Raw genomic sequence first — 21,448 nt, forward strand, 5'->3', positions numbered from 1 at the left:
ATCCATGCTCAGAGCTTTTCATCTTCCCAAACTGAGACTCTGTACCAATTAAATAATAATTCTGCATTCTTCCCTCCCTCAGCCCCTGGCAACCACCTTTCTACTTTGTCTCTAAATTTGACTATTCTAGTATCGACAAAAGAAACATCCAAAACTGTAGAGAATTGTTATGAGTTTATTTGAGCCAAACTGATGACATACGCCATGGAACAAGATCCAAAATGCTCCAGAGAATAAGTTTTGCAGTTTTTGGTGGTTTCTGTTGTTGTTATTGTTAATCCAGGATATTTTTTCCATTGATTCTTAGAAAGAGTGGAGGGGAGGAAGGAAGGGGGAAAGGAGAAGAGAGAGAGAGAAACAAGGATGTGAGAGAGAAACATTGGTTGCCTGCTGTACATACCCTGACCTGGGATGGAACCCACAACCTAGGTATGTACCCTGACCAGAAACTGAATCCGTAACCGTTCATTACACTGGACGATTCTCCAACCAACTGAGCCACACCAGTCAGGCCTGCAGTTTCTTTTATGCATTTGAAATTAAGACTGGGGAAAGCATGGCAGGGATCAGATTACAGGATAATAAGAGTATGTGCTCTCTTGAGGGTTAATACCACCTTCAAGGGTATTACTTCTGGCATTTAAAAGGCGTGTAACCTAGATGCACAAGAACAATGAACAGGGCTGGCTTACAACCTTTCACTAAAGAAGTTATATGCCTGGGGCATGAGTACCCACCATGACCTGCACAGTTAGGAATTTACGATTAGATCAACCTGTGAGGTTACTTTCCATAGAATTTCCCCTTTTTTTATCCACACTAGGTACCTCACTTAAGTGGAATCACTTCTGTGCCTTGCTATTTCATTTAACGTAATATTTTCAAGGTTCATCCATGTTGTAGCATGTGCCAGAATATCCTTTTTTAAAGGTGAATAATATTCCATTGTATGAGTGTACCATGTTTTGTTTCTGCAGTCATGCCTGAATGGATGTATGGGTTATTTCCACATTTTGCTACTTGGGGATCCAGCCTGCAACCGAGGTACATGACCTTGGATGGAATCAAACCCAGGACCCTTCAGTCCACGAGCTGACGCTCTAACCAGTGAGCAAACCGGCTAGGGCAACCCCATACCATTTTTTAAAAATCGATTCATTAAAAAAATTATTTTAAGGTCTTTGAGGTAATTGAAACTCTTCTCTCTCAAACACAAGTAGAGGCTGAAGCTTTTAAGTGGTTGCAAAAATATGTTGTATTGTAAATAAACTGGATGTTTAAGAAAAGTTTTTTAGCACACCATGGAATTCAACACAATCAAGAAGTGTAACAGGCGTTTTAAAGTTGCCTTGGAGCACAGAGTGAAGGGTGGGAGAACCTGTTACCACGGGAACGCCTGCACCTGAGGCAATAGCCTGTGTAGCAGGTGCTGCTCCAAATGGCATCCCCTTTGTGTTCTGGAATGTGATACAAAGCACTGGAGAAAGCATAGACTCTATATACCAGATGGGCCCCAAATCTAAAATTTGACCAAGAAACATCTAATGCCAGGGAAATATGATAGAAGGCCATTTAAGTAAGAAATTGTAATATTTATTTATACGAAATCTGTTAAATAATGTATTACAGAAAGACAGTGTGGCTCACCACTTTGTTCTTATCTTTACACTTCTGTGTTTTCTTTGCCAGATATCTCAGATGAGTGCTAATTATTAAAATGGCCATATTTTATACAAGTGACCAGTCCTTAACTCTGCCTTTGATAAAATGCAGTTGGCAGATTTCCCAATTTTTATTTAAAATGCAGTCTCTATGAAAGTTTATTCTTGTGTGCATCTGTCTAGATTTCTTTTGCTCACTAGAAAAACAGGATGTCATTCTTTACCCCATCCCTGGAAGTTTTAAACCAAAGGGAAATGAACAAATCTAGTGCGGTGGCATTCAGGACCCTGAAGCCGCTTAACGCTTCTCCCCAATATAACAGCCCCTCCTATTCATTTAAAGTCAATGAGCCAAGACTGACTTTTCTAAAGCATTCTCCAGACAGCTGTCCATTTGTTTTGTGGTACGGGTTCCAGATACAATGGCAGTTTAAGAGATGTTGCATAACAACGCGGCTAAGTGTGTGGTCAGGCAGCACGGGATCAAACACCAGATATACCCCTGGCCGCCTGGGTAAAGGGGACGATAATAGCAAATGCCTCCCAGGTTGGCGGTGGGGGAACAAGAGAAGTACTGAAGTACTTACACAGTGCCCGTCCTGGGTAGGCAATCAGTACAGACTGGCTACTGCGTTATTTTTAACCAGAGGTAACATTTTATGTAAAGAGCTAATTAGTACTTCTAAAGAATTTAGGCCCTAGCCAGTTGTGCTCAGTGGTTAGCGTGTCGGCCCTCAGACTGAAGGGTCCCGGGTTTGATTCTGGCCAAGGGCGGGTACCTCATAAGGTGTCTCCCATCCTCTTTTTTTGTTCCTTGCCCTTGAGAGTCATTCACCTTTGCCTATTACAGCAGTGTTAACTGACATGGGTAGATAAGAACTTTTTCGGACTTCATATGACAGCGGTGATTGCAATTCTCCCCCTCCCCCTGACCCCTCCTGGACAGGTCAAATGACATTTTTTGATTATGTGCCTTTTGATGGATTGACATTAAAGAAACGTGAAGTTTCCTTTTACTATCTTAAAAAATTTTCCCCTGGAAAATTTTCATTTGTTAAGAAGGTAACTTTGTTTGGAGGTGGTTTTGGAGACACAGAACATTTCTAATTTGAATAAGATTAAATCTATTTTCAAGGAAAACTTTGACTTTGGAATTGAACTCTGTTGTGTGTGTGGCTACGGTTTTGGTATATTTAGAGCAGAGTAAACCTTAAACTGCAGCTTCTCAAAGCCCGGATGACCTTCAAGTTCACCTGGGTTTTTGTTTGTTTGTTTGTTTGAATTTATCTGTATTGTTGAAAGCATTACAGATACCCCCCCCCCACCCCCAAGTTCTCCTGTTTTTACAACCAAGTACATCAGTGCTATGCAGGTAAAATGCAAGTGTTCAGGAACCAACATGATCTCTGCCTGATCCCTCCTAGGGAAACAAGCATTCTTGGGCGTGCACAGCAAGTTAACTGACAAGCATATTTAATGCAGCAAATGAGCACATGAATCTTTGGCTATGGGGCGACCTTCATGTAGGTGGAGAGCAATCTAGGGGGAGAATATATTAGTCATGCTTCTCTTAGTTATGGTGTTAGAAGCACAACTCAAACTGGCTTAACAGAAATAATAATAATAAATAACAATAATTGGTTCATAAAACAGTTGAAAAACAGGGGTGGCCATGGCCACAGGCTTGATTGGATCGAATGACTCAAACTCAGGCTACCTCCTTATCATTTCCCCTCTCATCTTACCTTCCATTTGCAATGGCATCATTCTTCTGGGCTGCTCCATGTGCCAGGGGATATGGCCACCAGTAGGATGGGGTAACAGTTAATAACTTGTGACCTTAGAACTTTATCTTCCACTATTTCCTAGTCTACAAATATTGGGAGTTTCCTAGTCACTTAAATAAAGAACATTATTTTGGCACAGTTTCCCTTCCAGGGTTACATTAGGACAGTGTGGTTACCCTGCAGGGCTACGTAGGAGCAGTGTAGTTACTTCTTGAAAACAGTAACTAAGGTTCCACTGGCTGCTTTCTTAGAAAGTTATTAAATGTCATGACCACAAACAGAATTTAATATCCAAGTTGTTTTTATTCACTCGGATAGCCAAATTATCATGAATAAGGATTATATATTTATGTCTTTGGTTCATGATGTAGGCTGTGTCCCCTGATTTGCAAATCATATCAGAATAAAACTCTCCTAATTCCTCAAGAGTCCTGTGGACTTTCATTTACATACCTGAGGAATTTCATAAAATACATGTGGCTGGACACCCTGCCAGGATGTTCTAATGGGGGCTGGGCACGTGCCCATGAAAAAGACTCCCCAGTTTGCTCTGAAATGCAGCCTCATCCAGAAATCCAATGACCAGCACTGGGACATCAGCCAAGAGTTTTCATTTCTTGCCTGGCCAGTGTGGCTCAGTTGGTTGGGCATCATCCAGTGCACGGACGGGTTGCCAGTTCGAGTCCCAGTCAGGGCACAGGCCCAGGTTGTAGGCTCGATCCCCAGATGGGGCATACAGGAGGCAGCTGATCGATGTTTTGCTCTCATATCGATGTCTCTCTCTCTCTTCCCCTTTCTCTCTAAAAATCAATAAAAATATTTTATGGAAAAAAAGTTTTCATTTTTTAAAATCCTACTTACCGGTTTCTTTTATTCAATGAATATTAACCAAGTGCCTTCTCTGTTCCAGGCTCTATACCTGGCAATGGCTTGACTCCATGATAAAATCAAACAAGGAAAATTCCTCTTGCTTCAGCTTTAGTCTGTCTTCTGTTGGCTGAAGGGAAGAGAGCCTACTCACCTTCATCTAAAATGGACGTTTTAGAACCTTAAAAGAACTTTTTTCAAATAGACTTCCAGTAGATGTTTTATGTATCCTATTGGAGTTCTTGAACAGCATCCAAAAAAGGCAATTCCATATAAAAAGAGATATTTGTGAGATTGTGATTATAATAATATATATATTTGGTAATCATCTCCCATTTCAGGCAGAGCTTCTAAAGTTCTTGGAATGTCCTAGGTGATGGGAGGGACAAAGCTGTCTCTTGTTATGTTAATGAGGTGACTTTTGGACCACCAACCTGGATTACAAACAACTAATCTGAATCTGTTTTAGAAAGTTGCTTAAATTACTATAAAGCCTACCCTGAATTAACACAAAATACCTTGGCCTGGATACAAACAGCAAAACTCAGGCCATTGTCTTCATGTCTGAAAAACCCCAAACTAAACTCGGGAAAACCAGCGAACCTTATTCAATAACAGAGGAGTGACATTTGGATATGCACTCTGATTTTTTAAATAGAAAGGACAGCAAATTAACTGCCTCATCAGTGTCATCCAAGGGAGATAACAGCACACAGCCCAAGTGCTGACCATCAGCTATTACTGGGAAATGGCTTGGGATGGCCATTCAAAGGGAACAATGGCACAGGACATGAAAATAATAGGGCAAGGTGTACAATAAACTAAAAGAACAGAAATCAGCTTCTCAAGAAGTACTGTACCACTTACATGCTCATTACTAAAAGTTGTCCACTATAGAAATTTTTTTTTAATATTTTTTTATTGACTTGAGAGAGAGAGATGAAGGGAGAGGGAGAGAGAGAGAGAAACTCCAGTTGGCTGCCTCCCGCACACCCCACACTGGGGATTGAGCTGGAAACCCAGGCATGTGCCTTGACTGGGACTCGAACTGGGGATCTCTCAGTACATGAGACTCTCAATCAACTGAGCCACACTAGCCAGGGCTCTACTACAGAATTTTAAGATTATAAGCCATACATTGCTACATAGAGAACACGAGTATATGTAACCATTTCATAGATGTGCATGTATATATGCTGAACCCTGGGAATTATGAACATTTAAGGGACCAGCAAAGAGGAACCAATAGAAAAGACTGGGATAGAGCTAGAAGAGATAGAAGACAAGAACAAGATCCAAGAAAAGAGTACTGGACAGGGCCCAAAGCAGCAACAAGCTCAGAGAGGGGTAAGAAGTGCCCGATGGAGTTGGCAACCAGTCGCTGGTGACCTTGAAAGGACAATTTCAGTAGATTGTTAAAAGCAAAAGCTGGTTTACAGTAGGTTAAGGAAAGAAAGGGAAGTATGGAAAACCTTTCGACATTCATTCATTCATTCATTCATTCATTCATTCATTCATTCTAAAGTGTGCTGAGTGCCTACTGGGCACACACTGGCAGTTAGCTCAGAAGGGAAGGAGAGAAAGACAAGTTGAGGCTTCAACACCTTCTCAAGTCCTTAGAGCTCTAGTGGCCTATGAAGCATTCAGCGTTCTGATTCCCTCGAGCGTGCTTTACATGCATGGTGTAATACAAGCTGTTAACTATGAACAGAAGGTGAATTGAGTGATAAACATTCAGTACAGTACAAGCCTTAGGTAAGTATCTTAACAGTGGTACGAGCGAGTCATGATTTACACACTGGGGATGATCTCCTCCTCACTCTAGACCACCCACTCCCTGTAGCTGCAGAATGGGGTCCTGAGGTCACTTGGCCATTTCTACAGCATCAAATGGTTGCTTCTCAAAATGAAAGTCCCTCCACTTTGCATACAGTCTCTGTTCTCCAGTTGCAATATCCTCCACCACAAAACTTTCAATCTTTATAATTGGGATCTCAAATGTCTTATACTTCACATGGATTCCCCAGTCATGACTGCAGTTCTGTCTGGCACAGAATACCTTTGCTTTCTTCTCAAAAATCCCCACATGTTTTGGTTTGGGGTGTAATTTAGTCACAAAGGACTTCTTGAAAGTGTCTCCAACCACAGTGTAATGGCATTCCTATAGATGAAGGGATCGAACATACAAAACAATGTTAGAACCAGTTCACAATTGTGATTTTAAAAAACCAAAAAACTCCACAATAGCCTGGGATGAAGAGCAGGCAGGTTCCCACTTACTTTACAGATAGGGAAAGAAGGAAATATGGATTCACCTAAGCCAACACAGAATCCACGCAGCCTGACTCCCAATCAAATTACATGGGTGGAAGTAAGGGCTGGGGTGGAGGGGCAAGTGAGCTGATAGGAAAACTAACAAGTTTCCAGGCAACCTAGCTTCTTTAAGTAAATATTCTTTATTAATTCAGAAACAAAAAGGGTATTTATTGCAGATCTGGAAGCCTGAGGTCACCAGTGGCCTGACAGGCATGATCCAAAAGACACAGAAAAACAACAGAGGGTCAGTGTGGATCTGAACAGGGTGAGGGACTATGTGTCCACAGGCCCCGCCCACAGCCAACTTTGGCGCAAACCTGAAAAAAGCCACACCGCACACAACAAATGCAGACCCAACATACCAGGCTCTCAGGAAAACGTACGATCTAAAAGGGCCATTTTCAATAGAAAAATCATCCAGCTCAAAGGATCTTTTACATCTAAAGAAGCAGACTCAGAACGGTTTGGGAACTTGCCAGTATCACCCCTAATACGCTTCCTGCTCAAACAGTTGGATTAGAGAGTTCGGCTTTCTGAAGAACAAACAGAACCCTAAAGTTATCACTCATCATCTGAACCAGCCTGGGGACTCCACCCAACCCTCCATTGGCAGCAGTTGAGTTACATCCAATTTCTGTATATATATATAACCTACAGAAACCGTGTTTTAAAAACAAGGAGATATTTTGTTTATAAAAGTGATCCGTATCCCAAAAAGAAAGTTTGGAAAACATAAAATAGTACAAAGAGAAAAAAAAATCATGGAGTCTCACTGCAAAATATTAATACATGTTAGCATATTTCCTGTAGTTTTTTTCCTGCAGTTTTTTCTTTTACTGTTGTTGATGGTGATAGTGGTGTTGCTGCTATTATCTCACACAGCTATAATCATAGCATGTTTATAATTTTGTATCCTGGTTATTTTTTCCACTTTACCACTAGTTTATGAGGAGTTTTTCACGATACTATATAAGCTTCATAGTCATTTTGTTTAATAAACCTCACTTTGGAATAATTTTAGATTTACAGATAAATTACAAATGTAGTCCAGAGAATTCCTATATATCCTTCACCCACCTTTCCTGAATGCTAACATCTTACGTACCATAGTACACTTGTCCAAACTAAGAAGTTAATATCAGCACATTACTATTAACTAAACTACAGATTTTACCTGTTTTCCTAGCAAAACTTTTTCTGTTCTAAGACCTAATCCAGGAAACCACATTGCATTTAGCATAACCATTATTTTTAATGGCCACATAATATTTAATTATGTGGCTGTGCAGCAGTTTTTAAAATGATTTGTTAAAATTAAGGGTTGCTTTTTTAACTTTTTAGCTTTTGTAAAATACATGGAACCATGACATGGGTTTTAAGGAAATAATAGTGTCCTTATTATAAACATCTCACCAATAGTTAGTAAGCTTTAATTAGTGCTAAAAAATGAGCCAGTAGAAAAGGCTGCTTACCTCTATCACTCTTATATCAGATGTGAAACAAGCAAAGGTTTTGCACTTTCCGCAGAGCAGTTTCTTATTTTTCTTATCAAGTACAGGTTCTACTTTTCCTTGACTGTCCCTGATGAATTTTTCATGAATCTGGATCTGGTGAATCTGCATGGTAAAAAAGAAACACCTCATAAATGTAATTTAAGTATAACTAGGATACATATATGTGTATATATATATATATATATACACATATATGTATATCATTCATTCTGTATTCATATACACTTCCATGAACATGTGGTACCTGGCAGCTTTGTAAAAATCCCCTAGATAATTTTATTGGTTCTCCTAACTCTTTGTTAGTCAATGTTTAACTGTGGCCTCCAATTAGTCTTTTAATTTCCTCATCAAAGTTGCCCATAAAAGCACTAAAGATGTCCATAAAAAAGTCACGTGAACCATGCTTTCTACTTTAGCAGCTGGCAAAACTTAAAATGCCCTTCACAAATAGATAAATGATATGCGTGGTCTGTTTCATACATAATTACATCCACTTCCAGGGCATAAACCCATTGAATGGAACAGCAGGCAGAAGAGGTCCCACCATCTAAAATCTCTTTTTCTCCCTCCTTTTCCAACCACAGAGAGTACTGTCAAATTACAGTAAAGTTAAATGTATGTATACTATGACTGTATTCTATTTCAAAATTTAGGCCTCGGCTAAGCACTACTTATGTTTATTTAAAACAAACATAAGAAAATTCTAAAGGGTGAAAAGAAAAAGGCAGACCAGCTAGGAACCTCAGGACCCTAGGAACACCATGGCAGTAAGTTCCCTGGGTTTTCTTTTTACCTCATATATCCCAGATTGGAGCTGAAGAAGCTAGCAACCAAAAATGCCTATGGGCACAGGTAAAATAAGTCCCAACAAAAACCTACTCTCTCCAGCCAAAGGGCCAGGAAAGGGGCAGCTTAGAAAGACAGAAAACTTTTAGCCAATAACTATTCTACTCCAGCCAAACACCACTGAGTAAAACAAAACAAAACAAAAAAACTGTGACCCAACCTCCACCCATGCCAGCAAGGGCTGAGGGTGGAACCAAGACTTCCACACGGCTGTAATGAAGTGCCCCAATACTCCCACCTGGTGGTGTCAGAGAAGGCTAAGAAGGAAACCAGGACTTCCATCCCTGCTTAATCCTTGCCTATGGTGTCAGTGGAGACCATGTGGGGAGCCAGAGCTCTCACCTCCACCCAGCAGCAACAAGGAGCCTCCCCCTCGTTGGTATCAACAGATGAGTGAGGAGCCTAAACTTCTACATTCACCTATCAGTGATAAGACAATGTCCCCACCTCCTCTGCCAGAAAGGTGTCAGAAAAAGCCAGCTAACACAGAAGGTTAAGTAAGATTCCAAGTCTCATAATATAATATGAAAATGTCCAGGTTTCAATAAAAAAATCACTCTTCATACCAAAAACCAGAAAGATCTCAAACGGAATGAAAAGAAGACAATCAATGGATGCTACCACTGAGAAGACAGAGATGTTATAATTATCAGAGAGTCTAAAGCTGCCATGATAAAAATGCTTCAATGAGTATTCATAAACACTCTTGAAACGAACAATTATAAAGGCTCAAAAAAGAAATGGAAGTTATAAAGAATAACCAAATGGAAATTTAGAATTAAAAGATGTAATAACCAAAATAAAAATCTCAGCAGATGGGCTCAACAGTAAAATGGAGGGGACAGAAAAGAATCAGTGAACTGGAACATAAAATAATAGAAATTACTCAATTTGGAACAATAGAAAGAATATAAAGGGGGGGGGAATGAACACAGCCTCAGGGAACTTTAGGACTATCAAAACACATCTAACTTGTCACTGGAGTCCTGAAAGGAGAGGAGAAAGAGAGCAGAGCTTAAAAAGTACTGGAAGAAATAATGGCTACACACTTCCCAAATTGAACATATAATATAAACTTACAGATTCAAAAAGTTGAACAAATACCAAACAGGATAAACCCAAAGAAATCCACACCAAAACACATTATAATTAAACTTCCAAAGACTAAAGACATAGAAAAAAATACTAAAAGTAGCCGGAAAAAAATGTTACCTTACTTATACAGGAAAAAACAATCTGAGTGACGGCAGATTTCTCATCAGAGACCATGAAGGGCAGAAGGAAGTGAGACAATATTTTTCAAATGCTGAAAAAAAATTGTCAACCTGAACTTCTATACTCAGCAATATATTCTTCAAATATAAAGGGGAAGCACCAGCCGGTGTGTCCCAGTGGTTAGAGCATTGGTCCACACATCGAAGAGTCATGGGTTCAAGTCCCAGTCAATGGCACATACCTGGGTTGCAGGTTCGATCCCCAGCCCAGATCAGGGTGCATGCAGAAGGCAACCAGAAATCAATCAATCAATCAATCAATCAATCAATCTCTCTCTCTCTCCCCCACCCCAATTCCCTCCCTCCCTTCCACTCTAAAAATCAATGGAAAAAATATCCTCAGGTGAGGATTAACAAAGCAAAAAGATTAAAATTAAATAAAAATTAAAAAAATAAAGGGGAAATCAAGGCAGTCTGAGATGAAGCAAACCTAAGGGAATTCAGTTAAATACTAATAATCCCAAATATTTTAAATGTTACTATAGGCAATAAATCCCAGTAAGTTAAAACTATTACTGCTATACTTAAAACTAACTCAATAACTGGGTAAACAGGCTCAACTAATGTCACAAATTAAATCTCTAGCTCACTGCCTCTCCTCCACCTGTGGTTGAAGAAGCAGCCTAATTCCGTGCACCAAGGTGAAAAAAAGCAAAACTATGAAATCCTAATTGTGTGCTGTCATGGGTACACATCATGTTGGAAGTTCTTTCATCAAAATGAACTTCCTTTCACCCCACATCTTACTCTCTACTCCATGAGGAAGGAAAGTGATTTCAAACTAGAACTGTAAGAAATACCCTTTATATCTTATTTCCCCGTGATGAAATACTCCCAAATCCTCACACCTCTAAAGGAAAGCCTTCCTCTTTCGACAGAGCAGCTGGTCATCTACCATAGGACAAGGATAATGCCAAGACTCCAAGCTCCTAGCTGCCACATAATGACTCCCAGCTACATTCTTTACCACCTCTGCCCATTTCTATCTATGGGTGTTAGGAGAATCCCGAATGCTATCCAATAGTCTAAATCAACAGATATATAACCCGTTTTCTCCTCACTCCACTTCTTGACCTGTTGTACTGGCTACAAAAGTTGTGTTTCTTCCTGAAGTTTGGAGGATATTTTTTCTATTGATTTTTAGAAAAGAGTAGAAGGGAAGGGTAACCGTATATTCTTAAAACTAAAAAGAATTATGTTTCTTGGGCTGAAATCCCTTTATGTGTTGTTAAAAAACATTTCTTAAAATGAGTAAAGTTGTATTTTTTAGTGTTAATTTGCTTTACATCACTGTTTCTCAGTACTTTTTGAGCATAGAGATTATGACCTTTTAAAATCATGGACACTGTGGAGCTGGTCTACTGAATCATAAGGTTCATCTTTATGAAGTTAAAGTATGCCTCACCTCTGTGTCCAATAATGACTCATTTTCTGAGTGCTTATTTTATACCAGGCACTGTGCTAAGCAATGCATACATCTCATTTTAGCCCCAGAACTGCCCTGTGAGTATAATACCATTATTTCCCCAACTTTACAAATGAGGAAACTGATGATTCAAAAGACAGAGTAGTAACCTGAGGTCACACATCTTGTAAGTGGCAGAACTGGAATTGGAACCACTGATTCTAGTGTTAAAGCTCTCCTCCAGCCCTGCAGTGTTCAGTGCTTCCAGAGATTCTAATATGAAAATCTCTGCAGTCTGGAGAAAGTATGTGTGTGCATGCATGTGCACGTGTGTGTGTGTGTGTGTGTCTTGATTTTCCCTCATCTGGTTCCATGCTTCTGAGTATAAAGGAAATTAACAATTAAATGAAGGTTACTACCAAGAGGCTGAACTGAACAGGCGTGCCACTACAAATTATACATTATTACCCATACCTACAATTAGGAATGCCAACACCTGTACAGTGCAATAAGAGCTTTTCTCTGAGGACTGCAAATGTTGGAAAGACAGAGATCTGAGGAAAAGACCAAGGAGAACTACGTCTTGCAGTGTTAGGGTGTTGTCCTCAAGATAAGCTGTCAACTCAAGAACATTTCTAGTTCAGTTTGCCTTTTAGATCTAAAAACACAACTTTAGGTATTAGCATTAATAAAATATATTTTAATCTCTTTGAGACTTAAAAGCAGAATGAATTTGATGTTCACTGCAGGACACATTTTTAAGCTTAAATTTATTGTTCTAATGCAACACTCAGCCATCTGATAAAAGGTACCAACCATGTCACGTTCTCTGTTACTTATGGTCAGATTCTGAATGAGTAGAACAGATAAAAAGACTTACCTTTCTTTTAAATACTGCTTCATCCCATGCCTGGAGGTTTAAAATGGACTCATTCATCATTTTTTCTTTGTACATGTTTATTTTTTCTTTTTCAATTACATCAGCATTACTAGTCAGAAGGAAGCACTTGCTACCTCTTGCTCTTCCTCTGCCTGTCAGAAAAAAAATACTTCATTCGGCGTATGGTGTATTTCACTTAAAACTAATAAATCTGAGAATAGGTAAGCAAAGAGAAAGGGGTATTCCTAAAATTCAACTCTGGTTCACTGAATCCCACTTTCTCGGGCAGCCGGGCCATCAGAGCACACACTGCAGTGAGGTTGCACCTGCACATTAGACATGTAGGTAAACTGGGAGCCCACCTCACACTGGCTCCCTCGGAGTCTCCATGCTGCAGTGTGATCAAACAGCCACATTATCAGAAACTCCGCTTTACAGACAGTCCAACATGAACCCTCAGGATGACACTGTGAGGGCTCTAAGGTGAACAATAACAGATCTTCCCTCAGGAGCTTTCTAGAAATGGGGAAATAAGCTATGTTCAAAACCACCAGAACAGAGGTGGAAAATGAGAAGTGCTGAAAGACAGGCATAAAGAGTTACGGATATCCGAGAGAGAGGACTGGCAGCTGGGGGATTTGGGACGGGTGACAGGGAGGTGGGGGAGAGGTCCAACGATCAGCAGGAGCAGTATAGGAGCAATTCTACAACAAGGAAAACAGGACAAATTCAGGTTGGCCAAAGTGAATCATGAATGAAGGGGAGGAATGATAAGTGGGTGCTGGACTGGAAAACTCTGTAACATCAAGAAAATTGGGGAACCACTGAAATTTCTATACAGGGAAGTGACATGCTCAGAGCTGTTTTCCAGGAAAAATAATGTGGCAGCTGTTGTTACAGAAACTGAAAAAAGGAAGAGAGACTAGTTAGGAGACTCTGGTTCAAGTAAGAAAGAAGAGCTCCTTGGTACAGGGGCCCAGCAGCACAAGCACTTCCAGGAAAGGTGCACATTTTGACTGCCAAAGCCTCCCTCCAATGGGAATTATCCTTCCAAAAATATGTCAGTCAATGTTGGTCAAGTACACAGTTTTCATTGTGAACAAGAATTACAATAGTGGACAAAGCCGTAGCCACCTAATCCTGGCCTAATAAGCCACCTTTAGGGCAGTGAAACCAGAGTCCACTGTGCCGTTGGTCACACACACACGTAGGACTCAGTAAAGGAGAAAGGCCAGGATGACAGATACACTCACAAATCAGCCAGACTGGCAGACATTTAATAATGGCATCAAAGCTTCTCTCACCTCTGGTTTGGATCATTTTGATGACATTGCCCACATACTCGTACAGGATGACCAGATTGCACTGAGCAATGTCAATGCCTTCATCAGCAACCGAGGTGGCGATCAGAATCTTCTTATCTCCATTGGCTCTGAATGCATCCAGTACACACCTCTGTGCCGGGAGGGTCATTCCTGTGTCAGAGTCAGAGGGCATTATACAACTCACCAAAGGGGACATTTTACCCTTGAAAAAAATTGCTATTAATTATGGAATGTTTATTACATGCCTGGTACTGTGATAAGTGGTTTATATTCACGATCTCCCAACAACCCCAGGCAGCAGGGCCTATTCCGCTCATTGTTGTAGAGAGGACATTTAGGGTGGTGACAATTTGGACGCTGCCACAAGGCTGCCTGAGTTCAAATCCCAGCTGCAGCACTTATCAGCTGTGTGTCTTTAGTTTTGCTGTCTCAAAACAAATTTTTTTTTTTTTTTTTCAAAAAAATTAACTAACTGTGCCCCGCCAACGTGGCTCAGTGGTTGAGCATCGACCTAGGATCCAGGAGATCACGGTTTGATTCCCGGTCAGGGCACATGCCCAGGCTGTGAGCTCCATCCCCAGTCGGGGGCTTGCAGGAGGCAGCCGATCAATGACTCTCTCATCATTGATGTTTCTAGCTCTCTCCCTCTCCCTTCCTCTTTCTGAAATCAATTAAAAAATTAATCATAATGCCTTTGCATGTGTATAGGAGTTTACAGCTGACAAAACATTTTCATCTACTGACTCACTGGAACCTCACACAGGCCTCTCAGGCTGACATAGCAAGTGTTATGATTCCCCTTCACAGATGAAGACCTTGAGGCCTTGGAAGATGGTAAACCGACAGGCTAGCTCACAGCAGAACTGGGCTTTGAATTTTTAAGTCTAGGACCCTAAGAGTGGGCTGTTCTCAGCCACTGATACACTGAGAGGAGCATTTCAGCGATCTCCACCTCAGAGTTAACAGAATTTACAGAAGTTCCATTTTTTCCTAGTATATGTGGAGGTCAGAATCTTGAGACAGCTTTTGTGAGGCCGAAACAACTTCCTTTCACCGTCATCTTCTGCTGAGCGGTGAGCAGGCCCAAGACAGACCCCAGACTTACTAATTCCTGAACTTCATCCATTTGCTCATCAAACATTTACTCGGCGTCATGGTTTGTCAGACACGGATACGATGGCTAAAGGTCCGCTTTTATCTACAAGGAGCTCGTAGCTTGAGGAAGGATGGACTAGGACGCTGCGATTCCAGGCGAGGAGCAGTGAGCGCAGGCAGAGCCCGACGCTGTGCGATCGCGGAGGGGCTGGGGAAGGACGATGGCCGGCTCGGGGAAGTTCTAAATAATGTGGGCGGGCGGGCGGGCGGGTGTGTGGGTGGGCGGATGGACGGATGGACGGATGGATGGATGGACGGACGGATGGATGGATGGATGGATGGATGGATGGATGGATGGATGGATGGATGGATAAATGAGGAAACAAATAAGAAAATGTTTTCCGAGCGCTTATTTGTGAGGAAATAATGAAGTGCAAAATCAAACTGGACTCCTGTGGGAGTCAGGTGGTAGGGAACTTTGACCACAATACTGTGGTGTTGGACTTCATCTGGTAACCCAAATTTTCAAAATCTGAATTTTCTCTTGGATTCATGAAATTTAAAATTTGTCTAAGTGGGGAGTGCAAGGGTGATGACTGAGGGCTGACAGGGTGGGAACTGCTTATTATAAACAACACTAAAGAGGAGGAACAGAGTGAGGACCTGTCACTGCTGGTCACTGAGGCGTGGGGAGCACAGCTGTGAGAACGTCAGGTGAGGGCTGGCCACCTCAGCTCCCCCTGGATGACACCAGAGGCAGCCTTACATCCTCTGACTACCCTTGCTAGAATTCAGGATTGTCTGCTTGGACTATTTTTGAAATTATAAAATACATAATACACATAAAAGCATCTACAGTTCAAAGAACAATAAAATAGAAACAGAACATTTCTATTTCCAGTTAATCTACTGGTTGAGCAGGCAAGTGACATGTTCAAGCAATGTTAGAAAAATAACTCTGGTTTTGTCTGCAGGACATATGGGAGAAGGCTACGTCTACAAGTTTCTGGCATGTGAGCATGTGAGCATGTGATGGCCTTTTGATATGTCAGCTTGGCTAGGCTAAACTAGTCCCTAGTTATTCATTTAGGTGCTTCTGTGAATGGAATTTGCAGATGTAATTAAAAGTTCCTAATCAGTTGACATTAAGTTAATCAAAAGGGGTTTGACCCTAGGTGGGCCTGACCTAATCAAGTTAGCCCTTTAAAAGAGGGCATAGGTGTTTCCTGAGCTGAGAGACTCCAAACAGCTCATGCCTGTAGGGTTCCAGCCTGCTCCTGACCACCTACCCTGCGGACTTCAGACTTGCTTTACCACTACAATTGTGTATGCCAATTACTTGTAATAAATCCCTGTGTGTGTATACACACATATATATGTTATGTATATATGCATATATGTATGTAAGTATACTCTCCTATGGTTTTGCTTCTTTAGTTGAACCCCAATTGATATAAGCATTAAAAAAGGAATTGAATTGATTATATATATTCTTATATATTGTATACCATATATAAATACCTATGTTCTGATGTGTTTTGCCACGTCCAGTCAATATTTCAGGTTTTAGAAAGCTGAGTTTAGAATTTTCCTCGATCCACTTCTTTAAAGCCTAAAAATGAAAAGCAATTATCAGATGGAGCCTATCTGTATACCATCTGTATTAATTCAATATTGAAATATATGCAAGAAAAAAAAACCCTTTAAGTTATTATACAGACAGTTTTCAGACTGATAAATCTAAGAAAAAAAAGCTTCTTGGAGCTGAATTCTATGCAATAATTAACCATAAATGTACAGATCTTTGTGAGCTTATATGGTTTAATCGTTAAGATATTTTTTAAGTGATAAAAGCAAAGTTCAGATTGAAAGTAGGTATGTAGAATTAAACTGTGAGTTTAGCAAGATCTCAGGACACAAGATCAACATACAGAAATCAGTTGTATTTCTATATACCAGCAACAAACAAAAGTACCATTTACAATAGCATTAAAAAGTAATACTTAGGTATAAGTCTAACAAAATACATGCAGAATATGCATGCTGAAAACAACAAAACACCAATAAAAGGAACCAAAGAAGATGTGGTAGGTGGCCTCTAAGGTAGCCCTCAATGATCTGTTCTCCCTGGTATTCAGACCTTTGGGTCCCCTCCCCTCAAGTGTGAACTGAACTTATTGACTTGCTTCTAATTAGTAAAATAGGACAGACATGATGAGATATCACTTCCAAGTTGAAGTTATAAAATGACTGTGACCTCCATATCTCCCTTGGGTCACTCACTCTAGGGGAAGCCAGCTGCCATGCTGTGAGCCAGCCCTGTGGAGAGGACCACGTGAATGAGCTTAGAAGCACATCTTCTGAGGCCTGCCAATAGCGCCTCAGTGAGCCTGGAAGTGGATCCGCCCAGTTCAAGCCTTGAGATGACTGCAGCCATGGCCAACACCTTGACTGCCGCCTTATGAGACAGTGAGCCAAAAACACCCAGTTAAGTTGTTTCCCAGCTTCCTGACGCATGGATATTGTAAGATAGCAGATGTTATTTCCAGTCACTAAGTTTTGGGGCAACTTGTTATCAGCAATAGGTAACTAATACAGAAGCCCTATAAAATGAAGAGATATACTGTGGTCATGGACTGGAAGACTCGATATTATTAAGATGTCATTTCTCCCCAAATTTGTTTATAGATTCAGTGCAATCCCAAAAGAAATTCCAGTAGACTTTTTCATAGATGTGGACATGTTGATTCTAAAATATAAATGGAAAGGCAAAGGAAGACAGCTAAAACAATTTTAAAGAAAAGAAAAAGCTATAGAATTCATACTAGCTGATTTTAAGACTTACTATATAGCTATAGCAACCAAGACAGTGTGGGATGTATGACAGTAAAAAACAGACGATATGCTTCTGCCTCAACATGAACGGATCTCGAAAACATTACTATGCAAAAGAATTAAGTGAAAGGAAAATAGTCTCAAAGGACCATCTATTTTCTGGTTTTACCTATATGAAATGTCCGGAATAGGCAAATCTATAAAGATAGACTATGATCAGTGATTATTTAGAACTCAGTAGAATTCTGATGAGGAGTGACTACAAATGAGTGGGAATATTCTTTGTGGGGAGATGGAAATGTTCCAAAATTAGATTTTGGTGATAGTTGCATTACTCTGTAAATAAACAAAATAGTATTATACAATTTATATGGATGAACTCTAAGGAATGAAAATTATATGTCAATAAATCTAGTATAAAAAAACAAAAACACAGTGTGGAAAGGGTGAAAGACAGATGTACAGATGAATGGAACAGAACAGAGAATCCAGAAATAGATCCACATAAATATTGTCAGCTGATTTTTTAAAAAGTTACAAAGGCAATTCAATGGAGAAAGAATATTCTTCTCAACATACAGAGCTGGAACAATTGGATGTCCACATACAAAAAGAAAAAAATAAGCATCTCAACCCATACCTCAAAATGGATTGTAGACCTAACTGTAAAATGTAAAACTATAAAACTTCTAGAAGATAACACAGAGAAAACCTCTGTGGTCGTGGGTGAGCAAAGCACTCTTACATACAATACCAAAAGCACACTACACAAAAAGAAAAAATTGATTAACTGGACTTCATCAGAAGTTAAAACTTTCAGTCTGTAAAAGATACAATACTGTTAAGAGAATGAGAAGACCAGAAGAAAAAATTTCAAATCAGAATCCCAACAGAGGACATTTTTTGTCATAATATAAGAAGATCACTCAAAAACTCAACAATAACACAATAAACAATCCAAATACACTCACTTTTAAAATGGGCAAAAGACGTGAACAGATATTCCTCCAAAGAAGATACATGGATGGCTAATAAGTATATGAAAAATGCTAAATGGTATCAGCCATTAGTCAAGTGCAAATTAAAACTCTAGTGAGATATCACTATGTACCAACAGAATGGCTAAAATTTTTTAAATTGATGAAAAGAATCAAAAAAGTATAAAGGCATCAAGACATCATTATAAACTAGAGTGATTGCAACAGTGAAGAAAAGAAAAAATAATCTTTTCTATAAAATGGTACTGAGCCCATCTGCTATTCACAAGGAGGAAGAAGCTTACATCCACAAGTGCCCTGGTCTTTACGAAGAGAATGGTTCTGGTCTCCGGGTTTAAGTGGTACTCCTCTTGCAAGATGAAGCAGAGGTCTTTGAGTTTAGGGTTCTCATTGCTGGGATCCATGGAAATGCTCTCTAATTCTTGCAGCTTTTCTGCAAAAGGAGAAGATTTTATAAATGACTTATAAATTCTAGAAATTTAGAACATATATACTATGACCTTCAGCTATAGTTCAGTAGTCTCTCAACCTTGGACCAGAATTTTATATGTGATAACCACTGATTTAATGTATACATTAAATATACCAATAAATGCAGATATTTTTGTTTCTCCCAGAGAGCTGGTTGTCCAATGTTTAGCAGCACATCACTGGGTTACACATATGTGTAGTAAATACTTTGGTATAGGTCCCCCCAAAATTATTAACAGCAATTACCTTTGGGAAAAAAATTGGGGAGATGGAGAAGGAAGACTTACCTGTCATTTAATATTTTTCTTAATATGAGAGATGTGAGATTATGGGCCAATTTGGCTTTCTTCTTTACATAGAAGTATATGTAAATTATAGTACTTTTAAAATACTTTTGTATTTTGTAAACCTTTATAAAATTACTGAAAGTAAAACCAAAATATGCTACTATCTATTAACTATTTCTATGGAATGTATCCTTTGCAAATCCTACTATTTTTCCTTCCACAAAATTGGAAATAGGGTAAGCTGCAGATTCTCTCCGTTAACTACCAGATTTCATTGAAGCTAAATAGTCCTGCCATTTATGATATCTTTTTTTTTTTTTTTTAATATATTTTTATTGATTTCAGAGAGAGAAAAGGAAAGGGAGAGAGAGAGAGAGAGAGAGAGAAACATCAATGATGAGAGAGTCATTGATCACTGCCTCCTACAGGCCCCCGAATAGGGATCGAGCCCACAACCCCGGCATGTGCCCTGACCCAGAATTGAACCCCGATCACCTGGGTCCTAGGTCAACGCTCAACCACTGAGCCACACCCAGCCAGGCCATGATATCTTCTTAAGCCCAGAACAACTCCCTGAGCATCGCCATATGCTAAGTATAACACCATACCAGCAGGCTACCACTGGAGTCACCAGGCACCATGGCTTCCTCCTCTGGAAACACTACTCACCTTCAAATCTCCGAGTGAGATCCTGCTCAGTCTCATCAAATCCTGCTGCTCGGACATTACTGAAGAAGTTTTTCAAGTAATCCAGAGCATCTTTCGTCCGCGCGTCCTCATTGATAATGAGGGCATCATTAAATTTCTGTTTAAAGTGAACACCGAGTTTCAGTGCATTTCTAATGTCTAACACATTTGCTGTAATTAAGTTCAATTCGCTGTAACTTGGCATGGAATTAATTTTAAGAATAAATTTTTCTCAAATCTATTCCAATTTAGCTTTTAAGATGAAGAGCCCCCAATGGTATTAATCTAGGAATCAAATACAGTTTTTTAAAAATCTCAATTAGCTAGAATCAATAATTAATTAGGATGACCCTAGATTCTAGAGGTCTACCTTGGAAGAGAAAGAGAAGATTACAAGAAAAATGCACGTGAAAGATTAAAACAAAACAAAACAAACGAAAGCAAATCAGCTTCCATATCAACCTGCCTCATAATTCAGACATTCAACTTAATCTCTCTATACATCTAACACCATCACTGAATTGCAACTGCACCTGTTTTTGGGAACGTTTTTTTTTGTTTTTGTTTGTTTATGTTAAATATATCTTTATTGATTTCTGAGAGAGGAAGGGAAAAGGAAAGAGAGAGATAGAAACATCAATGATGAGAGTCATTGATCAGCTGCCTCCTGCACCCCCCCTACTGGGGATCGAGCCCACAACCCAGGCCTGTACCCTGACTGGGAACTGAACCGGGATCTCCTGGATCCTAGGTCAATGCTCAACTGCTGAGCCACACCAGCCAGGCACAACTGCACCTGTTTAAAATGATGGCGCTGACCACCTACACCAAATATTCAGTTTAGTTCATTACGATTCTGTAAATGCATACTGACTGAGTACATCCCAAAATATTTGTGTCTTTCTAGTGTGCATGTAGCTTTATCAAAGGTAAGAAAACATCCTTTAGGACAGGGCAACAGGAGCCACTTATTGCACTTTAAAGATGGCTGTCACCAGTCACGTATCTACATCATTGTTCGTCATCACCCAGTTTTTTCTAACGGTTCAATCATGGGAACGCTGGAGGCACGGCACAGAACCCCCCTTTCTTTCTGTCCTGCCGCCTCCAGGGTTAAGTTTCAGAAAGCAGACACAGAAGGTGCTGCATGGGTAACTTTTGGAGTTTGCTTCATAAGAACTTTGGAAAATTCCAATCCAC

The 21,448-nt window shown here is 40.0% G+C and overlaps 1 protein-coding gene across 1 annotated transcript in view; it reads right to left on the reverse strand.

Annotated features, from left to right (window-relative positions):
* Nucleotides 1-5,267: 5,267 nt before the first annotated feature.
* Nucleotides 5,268-21,448, reverse strand: part of RIGI (RNA sensor RIG-I) — a 35,616-nt gene continuing 19,435 nt past the window's right edge. The window contains exons 12-18 of the mRNA XM_016222983.2: nt 20,231-20,366; nt 19,088-19,236; nt 16,492-16,582; nt 13,855-14,025; nt 12,551-12,702; nt 8,104-8,247; nt 5,268-6,476 (exon numbers count right to left, since the gene is read on the reverse strand). Coding sequence (XP_016078469.2) covers nt 6,180-6,476; nt 8,104-8,247; nt 12,551-12,702; nt 13,855-14,025; nt 16,492-16,582; nt 19,088-19,236; nt 20,231-20,366 — 1,140 coding nt within the window. The 3' untranslated portion in view covers nt 5,268-6,179. The remainder of the gene's footprint in view (nt 6,477-8,103; nt 8,248-12,550; nt 12,703-13,854; nt 14,026-16,491; nt 16,583-19,087; nt 19,237-20,230; nt 20,367-21,448) is intronic.

This window comes from Miniopterus natalensis, chromosome 12 (genome assembly GCF_054644295.1).
Source record: "Miniopterus natalensis isolate mMinNat1 chromosome 12, mMinNat1.hap1, whole genome shotgun sequence".
NCBI classification, from domain to species: Eukaryota; Metazoa; Chordata; class Mammalia; order Chiroptera; family Miniopteridae; genus Miniopterus; species Miniopterus natalensis.